General features: G+C 24.7%; 2 protein-coding genes across 2 annotated transcripts; one reads left to right on the forward strand and one right to left on the reverse strand.

Annotated features, from left to right (window-relative positions):
* Positions 1 to 2,370: 2,370 nt before the first annotated feature.
* Positions 2,371 to 3,398, reverse strand: LOC114129190 (uncharacterized monothiol glutaredoxin ycf64-like). Its single transcript, XM_027993848.2, has 2 exons — positions 2,796 to 3,398; positions 2,371 to 2,637 (listed from the first exon to the last, which is right to left on the reverse strand). The coding sequence occupies exons 1-2, from the start codon at positions 3,064 to 3,066 to the stop codon at positions 2,486 to 2,488; spliced, it is 423 nt and encodes a 140-aa protein (XP_027849649.1). The 5' UTR covers positions 3,067 to 3,398; the 3' UTR covers positions 2,371 to 2,485.
* A 344-nt stretch (positions 3,399 to 3,742) lies between these two features.
* Positions 3,743 to 9,564, forward strand: LOC114129181 (serine/threonine-protein phosphatase PP1-beta catalytic subunit). Its single transcript, XM_027993838.2, has 7 exons — positions 3,743 to 4,037; positions 5,675 to 5,806; positions 6,022 to 6,252; positions 6,348 to 6,524; positions 7,485 to 7,636; positions 7,718 to 7,852; positions 9,049 to 9,564. Exons 1-7 carry the CDS (start codon positions 3,983 to 3,985, stop codon positions 9,142 to 9,144), a joined length of 978 nt encoding a protein of 325 aa, XP_027849639.1. The 5' UTR covers positions 3,743 to 3,982; the 3' UTR covers positions 9,145 to 9,564.
* The last annotated feature ends 4,635 nt before the right edge of the window (positions 9,565 to 14,199 follow it).

Genomic DNA, 14,199 nt, shown 5'->3' on the forward strand with positions numbered 1-14,199 from the left:
ATACTCCCCATCCATAAAACAGCATAAAAAAATAATGGTTACATTTTTGTAGATGAATAATTAGTTATGGTTATTCCACTTCAAACCAAAAATTAATATCTTAAAGAAATTAATAACTTTTATCAGTAAGTGTATATTGATCAAAACTTAGGTGAAAAATATAGACTGATAATATTTATTCTTAATCAATTTTACTGTAATAAAATTTATTATTTTTATAATTTAGATATCAATTTTAAAGATCTAACCAATTATTTGAATTAAATGAATGAATTCAAATTGGTTTTATATAGTTTTTAATTATAAATTTAGAACAGTATTGCTTCTTGAAGCAATTAATACTCTAGATAGTCATTATACTGAAAAATAATGTATTTTATGCTTTTGTCTTTGAGAATGTCACTAGATTCAACATGTAAATATGTTAAATTTGAATTTAACAATAAGTTATTGCATAATATAAATAATGATTCTGGGCGGTGAGCACAGATACATAATTATAATCTTTTATTTCTAAGGATATCTTAAAATGTATTTATATTACTAAACCGCGCTATTGTGCTAAGTAAAAGTGCCATAAAAAACAAATATATTAGTTTTAAGAAAAATGCATTTTTGTATTTTTCATTTACTTACACCTTTATTATTTTCTATACTATTTGGTTTTGGTTTTAAAACAAATTTAAAACATATTGTATTATTGACTTATTATTATATGACTTCAAGTTGCTTTTATGTTATTACTTAGCAACAAAAGCCGTAAATACTTCTATTTACTAAGAAAAAATGTCATTTGCAACTTTAATAGTACTTATAATAACGTTTACTATAAAGGTTGTGAATACACTAAAAAATAATTTACAACCGGAAGAAAATAAAACTACTAAAAGTTATAAATAACAAAATAATAAGCTTCCAAATGATAACAATTTATAAACTACTAGCTGATCCTTTACGGTATTGCCGGTGACAAATTAAATAATGTCATTAAATAAATTCTGTCTTAAAATGATATACAATTATAGCTGACCCTGTGCACTTCATTGCCCGTTAAAAATTCCCACTCTATAATATAATTCAAACTTTGTTTAATTTGTTATTTAATATTCGGTTTAATGGTGTTCAACTTTTCAACATTTTCATTGACTATATTGAATCTCAAAAATTGTGCAAGCACCACTTTAAAGTGCTTCTTATTGCTCATTAAATTTGTGGTACCTAACCTAAATTGCAAGCTTTGATCTATCATTGTCCAGGCTCCACATTTACTAATCAGTGAGTTAGTCTGGACTCAGGTTATTTTATAGCCATTCAGCTTGGCGTTGCCCGTGAGACTTATGATTGAGCAGTATAGTATCAGGTAGGCACCAGTAGATTTTGGAGCCCGTAAGATATGTACGTAAGTATATAATTATTAATTTCTAACCCTTAAGTTAAACTACATATCTGTAATATCTTTATGATACAGTTTAAACAATAACTACTTGAATAATTTTAGCAAATGCAATGACCGAGGTGCATATTAAACTTTAATTTTTTATCATTTTTTTTCATTTATACCCCTTTTTAACCCTGTAGGGTTTGAATTTTGAAAAATCCTTTCTTAGTAGGTGTTTACATCATGAAACAAAACTACTGTCTAAATTTCATACTCATAGCTTCAGCAGTTCCAGCTAGGCGTTGATTATTATTAAAGTACACTTTCCTTTATATAGAGATTAATACACACTTATAATAATACAGTGGCATCAAAAAATTACTAAGCAATGACACCATAATTTAAATAGAACATGGAAATATTAAGAAAAAATGCCATGTTTACAAAAATATTAATGGAATTAATGCTTAGTAAATACAAGATAAAAAATTCTTACTCAGTGTCTTAGTACCACTAAATTTTTTTGATTACTCACGGCATTTTCCAAAAATTATAATTGTGTTTTAGTTTATTTAATGTAATTTATGGGGTTTTTTCTATAGAAAACGTGTATAATCAGTAATACCTATCAAATACCGTGGCTAACACATTGTTTTTAATGAGATAGTACTTTTGCTTAGCAGGGCATTATTGTAACTTAACTTTATAGTATGGTAGGTTGAACTTATTTTGCAAAAAATCATAATATATACCATTGTTATTAATTTAAACAAAAGAAAATTTTTAAATATTTAGAAATAGCACAAATATGAAAAAAAAGTTAGTTCAAGTATTTGGTAAATATTTAAGTTTCTATGGTTATTCATTTTTGAAGTATAACAAAAAAAAAAAACAAAATTGATTTCATCAAAAATTTACGTCTTATACATAGTTATTTAATACAATACATGTAAGTAGGATATTTTATCAACGCTATAAAAATACATCAACACTTAGTTTAAATTAAACATATATTAATTTTTAACAATACATTTTACTCTTTTATTGTTAATTCAATAAGAATGAAACTACATTATTCTTAAAATTTTAAATAACACTTTAACAAATTTATGCTGCAGGCTTTTCTTGAGTGTTCTTTTCTAGTATTTTATCTAATTCACCTGATCTATGTAATTCCAACATAATATCACAACCGCCAATGAATTCTCCATCTATAAAAACTTGAGGAATTGTTGGCCAATTGGAATATTCTTTTATTCCTACAAAACGCACATATGAATTAATGATAATCACATAGGTACAAACCTACAAAGGAAAAATTTTTCGAGTAATGATCACATTGTGGGGATAGAAAAATTGAATATATAGCTTAAATAATAATATAAGATAATTAAAAAAATATATTATAAATATTTACCATTTCTAAGACTTTCATCAATCAATACATCATGAGCTTCAAATTTAGCTTTGTGAATATTTAAAATATCAACAACTGCATTACTAAAGCCGCATCTGGGAGCTTGTGGTACACCTTTCATGAAGACAACAATTTTGTTACCCTTTACTAACTTTCCTATATGTGATTGAATTGGATCATCAGCTTTAGTACTTAGAAATTGTTTATAAGTCATTGAACTAATTCTTGTCGTTTTATTGATGTTAATCATTTGACGTAATATCGATGTCATGTTTCAAAAGTTAATATCTAAGTAGCGTTTTATTATTTTAAAATAAATTTTAATAATTGATGTCTAGGTTGACTTAAGATGCTTAAATATATAATTAAGAAGTTAGAACGGTAATTTATAGTTTTACTTTTAAAAATTGAATATTATACAAATATAAAAATATCAAGTTAACAGACTGAAGTCTAGAGATATTTGCATAATAATTGTTCACTTAAATTGTTGTATTCACAGTTGAATGTTGAAAATATGTAGCCGGATCCGTAATCTAGATCTCCGTTTTCTGAAAATTGATAAGTTGAATATGTGTAAGCTGTAAGCAGTGTAAGTCATATGTGTGATAACCGTGGAGTATATTTACATACCGCGAACTTATCGAATGGTACATGGTTATATTGATTGTTTACCACTACTTGCTACTGTCTACGTCTTATCAGACAAATTCAAATGATTTAAGTTGAGATTACAAACATAACCTCGAAAAATTTGTGAGGAAAACTTTAACCTCGAACTACAAAATAGGTACCAGGGTTAACACAATAAATTGAAAAAATACGAAATATAATATTTTATGAGAGGTGTAATTATTTTAAGAGTATAAAATATAAATAATACCTATAAATTATAATACAATTTAAATTTAATTTTAGAATTAACGAAAAAAGAAAAAAATTCATATGTGTTTATGGTGGGGAGAAAGTGTTCGCCATTTTTCCCTTCCAGCCGACCCATCGACCCCACACCGACACATTATTTAAGATTAATTTACATGTTAGCGGGACGTGTAGAGGCGGTATACGACCCCCTGAATCTCAATTGATAGACCTAACCATTATCCATTCAGACGCTAAACAAATTCGTATAATTTGTCAACAAATCGTGTTAAATTCGAAATCCGTACAAGGTTTTTCCGTCCACAATGGCAGACGGTGAACCATTAAGTATAGACAGCATAATCGCACGACTATTAGAAGGTAAGATTGGCAAACAATTCGTACGAAGGAACTATAATTGGAATTTTTATTACAATACAACCTGGTAGGTTCAAAACTTTCATTTGATGTGTTAACAAGTTATAGTTAGCTTCCGATCTGTTAATATACATACCATTCAGTAAAAATTTGAGAATAGACATTTTGTAAACATTAAAATGTTGTGTTATTTAACACTTATTTATAATTTAAACTAATACTTACATTAAAACTATGCAAATTTACTATAATAATAATGTACTTTTATATGGCCATGTAATTTATTCATTATTTTGAAATTGATAATATCAAGACACTAAATAAAAATGTTCTACAGTGAATACAGATTTGTTTTTATACATTCTATGAAATCCAAAAATCTTAGGGCGTCAATTTTTAAAAAAAATTTTGGTACCCTCTTTGAGATGTGTATTTTTTTCAAAATTGTTTTTATTTTGTAGTAATTTATCATATAACTGCATATATATTATGCCTAACCTGAAATTAAATAGTATTGTAGGTTTGTAGAAAGTTATTTAATATAAAGGCAATTGATATAAAGCTATATAAACAAAATATTCTACCAATAATTTACAATCCTCGATTGTTAGTGATTATTGTGACAGTATAATGTGGGATTTTTATGTGTCTTTTTGTGCTTTGGTATTTTTAGCTTCCTATCAGTTAATACTTAGTATTGTGACATATCTTGATAACGGTTTCACTTTACACTTTTAAAAAATAATTTTAACTTTTCACTTTGTTTTTTACTATGTTATTTATTTTATAACTCACCTATTATATTTAAATGATAAATGTATACATTATGTATTTATAAACATAATTTTGAAAGAGTTAGCTTTAGTTTAGATTTAACTTGGTTAAAATGTATACCAGTAATGGGCTCACAAATATGAAATAAAGTAGGTATGTTCTGAATTCTTATTTCTAGGAATGAATAATAAATTCAACTTATGCACCTGATTCTCAAACAATTATCAAATACGTACAGTATTTAATTAAAATGTCCCTATACATATCAGATGTTTAAATTCAATTTGTTGTTTTTATGACGACTAATGTCCATGTTCATCAGAAATCTAGTAACTACCTTTTAATATTAAAATCCTAAAGTTTTAATAAATATAATAAATCAAATTCATAAGGTTAATACTCATGTTATTAGACCTCCATTCACAGTATGACTATTTCTAAAAACCAGTTGATCAAGCTTTTGGTAAATGCACATGTGTAAATATACTGTTTAATTATCTACTAAAATAAGATGATTAAATTTAGTTTCTAGTTGATATGTGACTATGTCAATGGGTGAAATTTAAATTAATTGCAAATTAGAGATTTGCGATAGTAAACAACGTTTCATATTATTATCTTAAAATCAAGCTTTGGAACTAAATTTTTTAGATGTATTCTAACTGAGTAGTTGTAGTCCTTCAATTTCAATCGGACTCAAATTTCCACTTAAAACTATATTTTATTGTTTTTCATCTTCATAATTAGTTAAAAATATTTATAAAACAATGCAAACAATACTAGATATGAACATTTATATATTAGTAGAAATATATTGTATTATTCTTACAACTGTATAATATTACATATAAGTACTTTATTTATAGTAAGAGGATGTCGACCTGGTAAAACAGTACAAATGTCCGAAGCAGAAGTCCGAGGATTATGTTTGAAATCTAGAGAAATATTTTTACAACAACCAATTTTATTAGATTTAGAAGCACCTTTAAAAATATGCGGTAAATAATAATTTTATGTATATTTTTGTAAGCAGTGCCGGATCTAGTATATTTTTTACCTGGGGCAAAGTATAAAATTAGCGCCCTCTCCCTTTGTTATGCCCACAATTTGGCGCCGTAATTTAGAGCCCCCCCCCCCCCCATTAGATCCAGCCCTGTTTGCAAGCATCTTATTATTATTATTATTTTTATGTTTTTTATATTTTGTTAATTAGGAGATATACATGGCCAGTATACTGACTTGTTACGTTTATTTGAGTATGGAGGCTTTCCTCCAGAAGCTAACTATTTATTTTTAGGAGATTATGTTGATCGTGGAAAACAGTCCTTAGAAACCATATGTCTTTTATTAGCATACAAAATAAAATATCCAGAAAACTTTTTTCTTTTACGAGGCAATCATGAATGTGCAAGCATAAACAGGATCTATGGATTTTATGATGAATGTAATGTTATTTAAATTGTAGTTATTACTACTAATTTAAACTTTATTTTTAAAAAAAAAAATGTTTTTTTTATATTTATACATATTTATATATAGGTAAAAGACGTTACAATATAAAATTATGGAAAACATTTACTGATTGTTTTAATTGTTTACCTATCGCGGCTATTATTGATGAGAAAATATTTTGTTGTCATGGCGGACTTAGTCCTGATTTACAAGGAATGGAACAAATTAGGCGTATAATGCGTCCAACTGATGTCCCAGATACTGGTAAATTTTCTATTATTTAGTTTAAAGGAGTTGTAGGGTACTTAGTAATATACCTTATCAAAATACACTCAGTCTAATGATACTATCTGTATGTTTTGTATATATAATCATTTCATAAATTTAGAACTATACACTGTTCCACGAAAGAACAACCTCGCCTACTGATTCTGTGCTAAATTCTTGGTTTGTATCAGAGCTCCCTCTGATACAAAACTTATTGGATCTGATAGAGAAATGATAGTCTAACCTGCAGCAACTAGAGTTCAGTTTAAATGTACAAAATCAATGTTTTTTCTTGGAACAAAATATAACCAATTTTCTGAAGAAACAGATATAATTTCTAATTTAATTTGTAATGTTAAGCAGTAACCAACTTTGATTTAATTCAATGTTTCGATTATGTACTTATAGAATTGAAAAATCAATCAATATTAATACAATTATTTGTTTAGTTGCCTTTCTAGAATATTTGAAGCACTACTCCTCAGTATCAGTGCTAGTCTTTGTACACATCTTAATTTCAATACATACTTAACAATTATATGCTGTAATTATTTAGTCTTAAGTTAATGCCCCAGTTTACAATTTGGTAATTTTCAGTTTTACCAAAAAATTAGTATTTTGGGACATAAAATTATTTTTTAGTTAGTTTTCTATAGGTAATTAAGTACAGCATCAGATAATACATTTTAAAATTCTTCTTACTATTTTGTTGAGCTAATAATTGTATAGTTTTTTTATCATATTAAACTTAGTGTATTTCTTTGTAGGTATGTTAGACAAACAATGTTAACAAGAGTTATTTATAGAAAAGATTAACTAGAGACTAGATTCCTGAATAATTTTATAATAATAAAAACCAAAAAATTACCTGTAAATGATGTAGAATGTTTAAATTTAAATAAATCAAATTTTTTTTTTTTTTTTAATGAAAATTATTTTATTTATCTCTTGTTTTAGGTTTATTATGTGATTTGTTATGGTCTGATCCTGACAAAGATGTAACTGGTTGGGGAGAAAATGATAGAGGTGTTTCTTTCACATTTGGTACAGATGTTGTAGCAAAATTTTTAAATAGACATGACTTAGATCTCATATGTAGAGCACATCAGGTAAATACTATACATTTTAAATAATGGACCTTAATTGAAATTTTTCATGTTTTTCAAAATTATATGTTAATTACATTATAGGTTGTAGAAGATGGTTATGAATTTTTTGCCAAAAGGCAATTGGTTACATTGTTTTCTGCACCAAATTATTGTGGGGAGTTTGATAATGCAGGTGGAATGATGTCTGTTGATGCAACTCTGATGTGTTCATTCCAAGTAAGATTTTAACTATATAATTGTTTTAATATTTGTGATACATACCAAAATTATTATAAAAAGTAATATAATAACATTTTTATAATACAGTGAGTTTTGCTTAATATGTTTATATTGGTTTAAATCATTTTGATTCCATTAACCAGTTGATTCCACGAACATTTTTTTCTAATGATTTTATATTCATATGTATGATTAAAATAAAGTAAAGTTTAGAAAATGTATTTTTAATTTCACTATAATATTTAATTAAATATCTACATAATAATATATGTATATTGTACATAATATTATAATATAACAACTTTTATCAGTTTGAAATAACATAACAACGATGAAATGTTTATAAAAGTGATTCAATTATCCAGTACTTGATGATTCTTATAATTTGTTAATTTAACATTAGTAACATAAGATTTGATTTTGGATTTTAATTTTTAATTCTATAAACCAATGATCAAATTAAGTGAAACTCACTATTGTCAAACAGAATACTTTATACTACTTAAATATTATATTTATTCATTCATAATATTGCAATTTAGTGAAATAATATCAAATTCATATTATTTGAATTATTTAGATTATTAATTATTATGGCTAGGATTTCTATGTTTTATCTTATTTTTTTCTGTTAGTCCAAAATACATAAGTTGTCAGTATGTCAACTATTTGGTTCATACTAAATTGAATAAAACAATTTTTATTATGCCTATGTATTTTTTGAATATTTATCTGAATAAATTAATGCAAAATTATGTTTATTTAATAAAAATATCTAATTATTGTTTAATTTGTAGTAAATATAATATTTGAAATGCATGATCAGACTATATTGAGTAAACTATAAGAATTTCTGTGGACCCTTTACTCATCTATTTAATTTTTAATGTTGTCTATGTAGAAACAAAATTTTGTACTATATTTATAACATTTATACATATAAACAATTTTAAAGAATACATATAAAGTTCAAAGTGAAAGCATTAAATATTATGACAATATTCTTGCAAAATTTTCTATACTAATGATAAAATACCTTACAGATGGAATTTCCTGTTATGGCATAATTTTTTTAAAAAAATTTTATGTTACAACTGTAGTTTTAATATTTCATATTGAAATATTTAAAACTTGATAAGTTTTTCTTTTATTTTTTTTTATATATTTAATGAATTATTATTCTATCCTTTAAGATTTTGAAACCATCTGAAAAGAAAGCGAAGTATCAATATTCAGGATTAAACTCTGGAAGACCGGCTAGTAATACAACTGCTGTAAAAAAGAAATAAATTGTATTTAAATTAATATTAATTATAGACAACTAAACATCTGTTGTTCATAATTTAATAACTCTGTGCTTGAATAATTTTATTTTACAAATCTGGACTTTCTATATAATAACAAATAATGTTATAAATATATCTATTTGTGTTTATGTATGTGTGTGTGCGTGTGTGTATAAAAAACTTATCTTTAACAATCATTAAATAATGGTTATTTGTGACCTAAATTATATAAAGTCCTAAGTATTGATTGATAATTTGATTTTAATTTTATGTACTTTGTATAATGTATATAGATAATAACCATTTTATTTAGTTAACAAATTTAATATATGTGTAGGCATAGATTATAATTAAGGTGTAGCCCTGATTGTGTTATAAAATTTATATACATATATAAATATATATTTATTAACATTATTGTTATTGATTATTCTTATTAAATATTGTCAATACTAATTTAAATGTAGAAAAAATACCAATACTATAGTCTTTTAATAAATTAACTTTTTTTTTTTTTAATTTGTGGTATAATATTAACAATTGACTCATTTTTTTCTGTGACCCATTTATTAATGATTTAAATTTTATTTTCAAATATTACAGATCTCTTATTGTAGCCATTCTTCAAATTGTACATTTTAGTACATTTCAGAAAATGATAGCCTATTGTAAATTATTCAATTTAATACTATATTAAATATTGAAGGAAATAAGTTAATTTTTTACAATAATATTGACATACACACATTAAAATGTCTGTATACTAATTTTAATATATTCACTTTTTAAATTATCATAGTAATTAATAGCTTAACAGCTTAGGAATTCAGGTTTGGGGGTATTAAATTTAAAATTGATACAATACCATAACAGTATATTCAGTTTAATAATTCTAGGTCTTAAATTTATAAATATTAAATTAAAATAGTTTTAAAAAACTAAGGCTTCTGAGTCACATTTTCTCATAGATCTGTTATGTTTAAAAATGATAAGAATAGAATGTTATGGTTAATATATATTTTTTCAGTGAATAGAATAACTATCATATTATAAGAGTAACTTTGCTATATTTTTTAAAAATTTTGTTATGTATTAATAAATGTATTGCTCTACAACATTTGAACGAATATTTTATAAAAAGTTAACTATCAAAAATATTGTATTTTTTACTTGTATCAAATAGTATTGCATTCATTATTTACTTGAAAATAATAAATGTGAAAGATTTAATTTTGATATCTTAAATAAAATAATTTATCTCTTATACAGAATTAGTCATAATATTTATCTAAGTACTACCATATTAATTTTAAATAAAAATATATACTATATATTGTATAATGTCTAATTTATATAAAATAAGTTTTTTCATTAGTCATGACTAATGATAATTATTATTAAAACACTAAACATTAAATATTATCCATATAAATTGTATAACTGTTTAATTATTTTATTTTATTTTATTTTGAAAAAACACGGTGATTTTGTGAATCAGTCAGTATCTCTTAACATTTTATTATTTATACATTTATGTATTGAACAGTTAATTTTAATCAATTATTCGTACACTTTAGTGTATAATAATATGTATGGTAATCTTTTTAAAATTTAAAATATAGGTTTATAATTTTATCAAACATAATATTATATAATATATATTATTTAATTAAACAATCTCAGTTTTAAGTAATCTTTAATAATATTGGCTGATTCAAGTTTTAAAAATCATTATATAGTTAGAATAGGAGTACAAAATTAAAGATTGTCATTCAATATTTAATTGTATTCTAGAAGATAAATATTTTGTTTGTTTTGCACTTCAGCATTGTTTTTACTCGCACAGAATTCCAAATTAAAACAAAATCCTCATATCAAAACGGTCTTAAATTTTGATGTTAATTTTTTTTTTTGTAAATATTTTCACAATATTAATATAAATCACTTTTATTTTTATTTAAATAATTGTAACAATTTTTAACTTTGTTAGTGATTCTTAAAAAATACGACCAATACTAGTTTATATTTATACAAAATGTATGTTTCATTGAACTAAAAGGTTACTACATTTTTTATGATAAATCATACCTGCCCGATATTTACCAATAATATTTCATGAATTACAATTTTTAAATAGTTATTTCTGCTTTTATGGTCTGTGATAAAGTTTTTTTTTTACTAATTTGATTGATGGTTTGTATTGGTAGAACAGTCAAAATTTAAGCCAAGAATTAATTTGTCATGTCAAAATAAATTAAAAACAATTTATTTAAAATTTGAATACTAACAGTAAAATAAATTTTCCGTCCCTAAAAGTAGTCTAAAAGAATTATTATCCAATATTTTTAACAATTGACTTTTACTTTATTAGTAGTTAAGTGGTTTTTCTATTAAACAATTTAATATATTACATTCTTACACCATCTTCTAAATGACATTACTTTTCTTTTCAAAATTCTAAACTTCATAAATTCCTTCAATCTTATATCCTTTTTTAATAGCAATATTAATTTTAATAATTTTTCATACTGAAGTAATCATTCTTTCATCTTTTTTATTGTAACATTTTCTATACCTATTTCTTTTTAATTAATTTTAAACAATAGATAAGTACTATAAATTATCATTTTTAGCTTTTTTACTTAATAGGGACCTAATATATAGCAGTGTTTCCCAACCTGGGGTTCATGTAGTATTACTAAGAAGATGTAAGCTGTCATGAAGTAAAGTTTGTATTTATTTAATAATATATTTATATAGGAGTAATATTCAGTATTTTCAATTTATGAGAGGAGGTGTAAGACTTGAAAATCTCTAAAGGTGGCATAGAATAGAAGAGGTTGCACACCACTGATAAATAGAATAGGTAATGAATGTATGTTTTTTTTTTTTGTGATAAAATTTTACATTTTATAATTACCAACAAATTGTTGGATACTATAAATGTTCTGATTCAAACAATGTCTCCAGCATCCAGCGAGATGAGCAATATAATTTAAATAATTTAGACTTTCTTAAACCAGATAAAAAATGTCAATATTTTTTCTAATAGTTAGATAATAAAATGTAATTTATTGGTAGGTATTCACTAAAACGGATATTTAAAAATAGATACCCATGTGTTGGATGGATTTGATAAGTACACTTGTTAAATACTTAAATAGAACATTTTTTTTCTTAAATATCTGAAGTTTAAAAAATATGTGTATTCATTTCTATTTTTTCTATTTAATATTATTTAATCAACAAAATAATGATTACAATTTCATCACATGAAGCTATATGAAATTATATATTGGTACATTGTAAATGTACACTTGGACATATAGCTACACAAGTTATAGATATTTGGAAACCTATACGTATTAAGTACATACAATTTTTTCTGTTTTTTAGTGTACCTAATAAGTTTCCTCTTTACTGGTATCAGTGGTATCTCCTATCTCAGATTTTATTTTTATGTACCTAATACATTTACGTTTATACTTTATACGTTTGTTCTTTGCTTTGATATCGGCGCGGCGCCACAGCCCACAGATAGATACTATGTATAGATCAAGTACTATAGGGTTTGTGACACTTTTATGAGTCAAAATTGTTTTATCAAAGCTACTTTTTCCGTGAGAATATTTACCTTAGAGTAAATTATATTTTTGGAGTCAATTACCGAACGGCGATTATCGAAACATGGATACCTACCTAACCATTTTTTCTAATCCAAAAAACCTTTCAGTAGTCATTCTCCTCATTCTATTGCATAGGTATTTATAAATTATAAATATTAATCTTCGTTTTTCTCAATGTTTTTTTAATGAAGAAAAATAGTACATTGAACTAATTATCACTGTAAAATATTAGCTTCGAGTCTTCGACATTTGACATTGTTTAATATTGTACTACACTGCTACCTAGTACTTGTGTCCTTGTGTTGTATACTTGTATATGTAAACTCAAAACGCAATATGGAAAATGAAGCCAAGAAATGTATCTACAGACGATTGCACCACTACACGAATACATAAGGTATTTTATAAAAAATAAAATCATTATTTGCCACTATTAACTTTTATTGAATTAGATATTAGAAGATATATAAGTACAATTTTCATCTTTATTTTTCAGACCCACGTACCACATAGATACATTTAGACTAAATTATTTTTAACGATACCTATCTAAGTAATATTATTAGAGTAAAATCATTAATAAAGTTATTGATAATAATATTTTTGAGGGCTCACATTTTTGATACTATCTCTCCAAAATCCTAAAAACGATGTATTAAAAAATTCACATACTTCATTTTTTGGAGGAGTCAAAATCAAAATATGGGAAAGCCGATCTGAAGTAGACTTGACAACAAAGTCATATCTGGTTTCATAATTCTTATCGCTTCATTATATCTATCAGTACGCTGGAAATAGAATACGTCTATTGCCTATAATCCTATTTGTTACGCGTGTTTAAGAAAAGACAAAAATTGGCCGCTTCCAATCCCCTTAAACTATTTCAAATAATATTTAGATAAATTGATAATATGTCAATCCCTTAAAAATACTGTTATCTACAATTCTTACAATGGGTGTTTAATTCTATGATTAATCAAAAATATAAAAAAAAAAAATGATATAGCATGAATATATTTTGTCAATGTTACAAGTAGGCTAACGAATAAACAAACAATGCGCTGACAATATCCTCTTATAATAATTACGAATCAATAAATGTATAGAAAATTATACGTAGAGAGAAATATATACCCAGTGACATATTTAAAAAAATTTTTTGAGGGAGAGTTCTAAAATTTTTTTATGTATTTCAAATGTATTATTTTTATAAAAACAAGTAGGTACCTATATAATACAAAATATATTATGTACCTTTAATTGTTTAAGCTTCTGGGGTGGTCCGGACTCTGGACCCCTTGACCCCCCTACCCATAAATCCACCACTGGTAGGTTACATAAATATAGTGTTATTTATTATTTAGAACCGTACAATCTGTAAATTGGTATTTTATTTATAAAAATAATTTTAAGTGATAAGATTTAATTAAAA

This window comes from Aphis gossypii, chromosome 1 (assembly GCF_020184175.1).
Source record: "Aphis gossypii isolate Hap1 chromosome 1, ASM2018417v2, whole genome shotgun sequence".
NCBI lineage: Eukaryota > Metazoa > Arthropoda > Insecta > Hemiptera > Aphididae > Aphis > Aphis gossypii.

Excerpts from the sequence above, each read along its gene's own strand:
- LOC114129190 (XM_027993848.2), bottom strand. The coding sequence starts at position 3,066 with ATGACATCGATATTACGTCAAATGATTAACATCAATAAAACGACAAGA. Across the intron at positions 2,638-2,795 it reads TGATGAAAGTCTTAGAAATG|GAATAAAAGAATATTCCAAT; the intron begins GTAAATATTTAT and ends TGCGTTTTGTAG.
- LOC114129181 (XM_027993838.2), top strand. The coding sequence starts at position 3,983 with ATGGCAGACGGTGAACCATTAAGTATAGACAGCATAATCGCACGACTA. Across the intron at positions 4,038-5,674 it reads AATCGCACGACTATTAGAAG|TAAGAGGATGTCGACCTGGT; the intron begins GTAAGATTGGCA and ends CTTTATTTATAG. Across the intron at positions 7,637-7,717 it reads TCATATGTAGAGCACATCAG|GTTGTAGAAGATGGTTATGA; the intron begins GTAAATACTATA and ends ATTACATTATAG.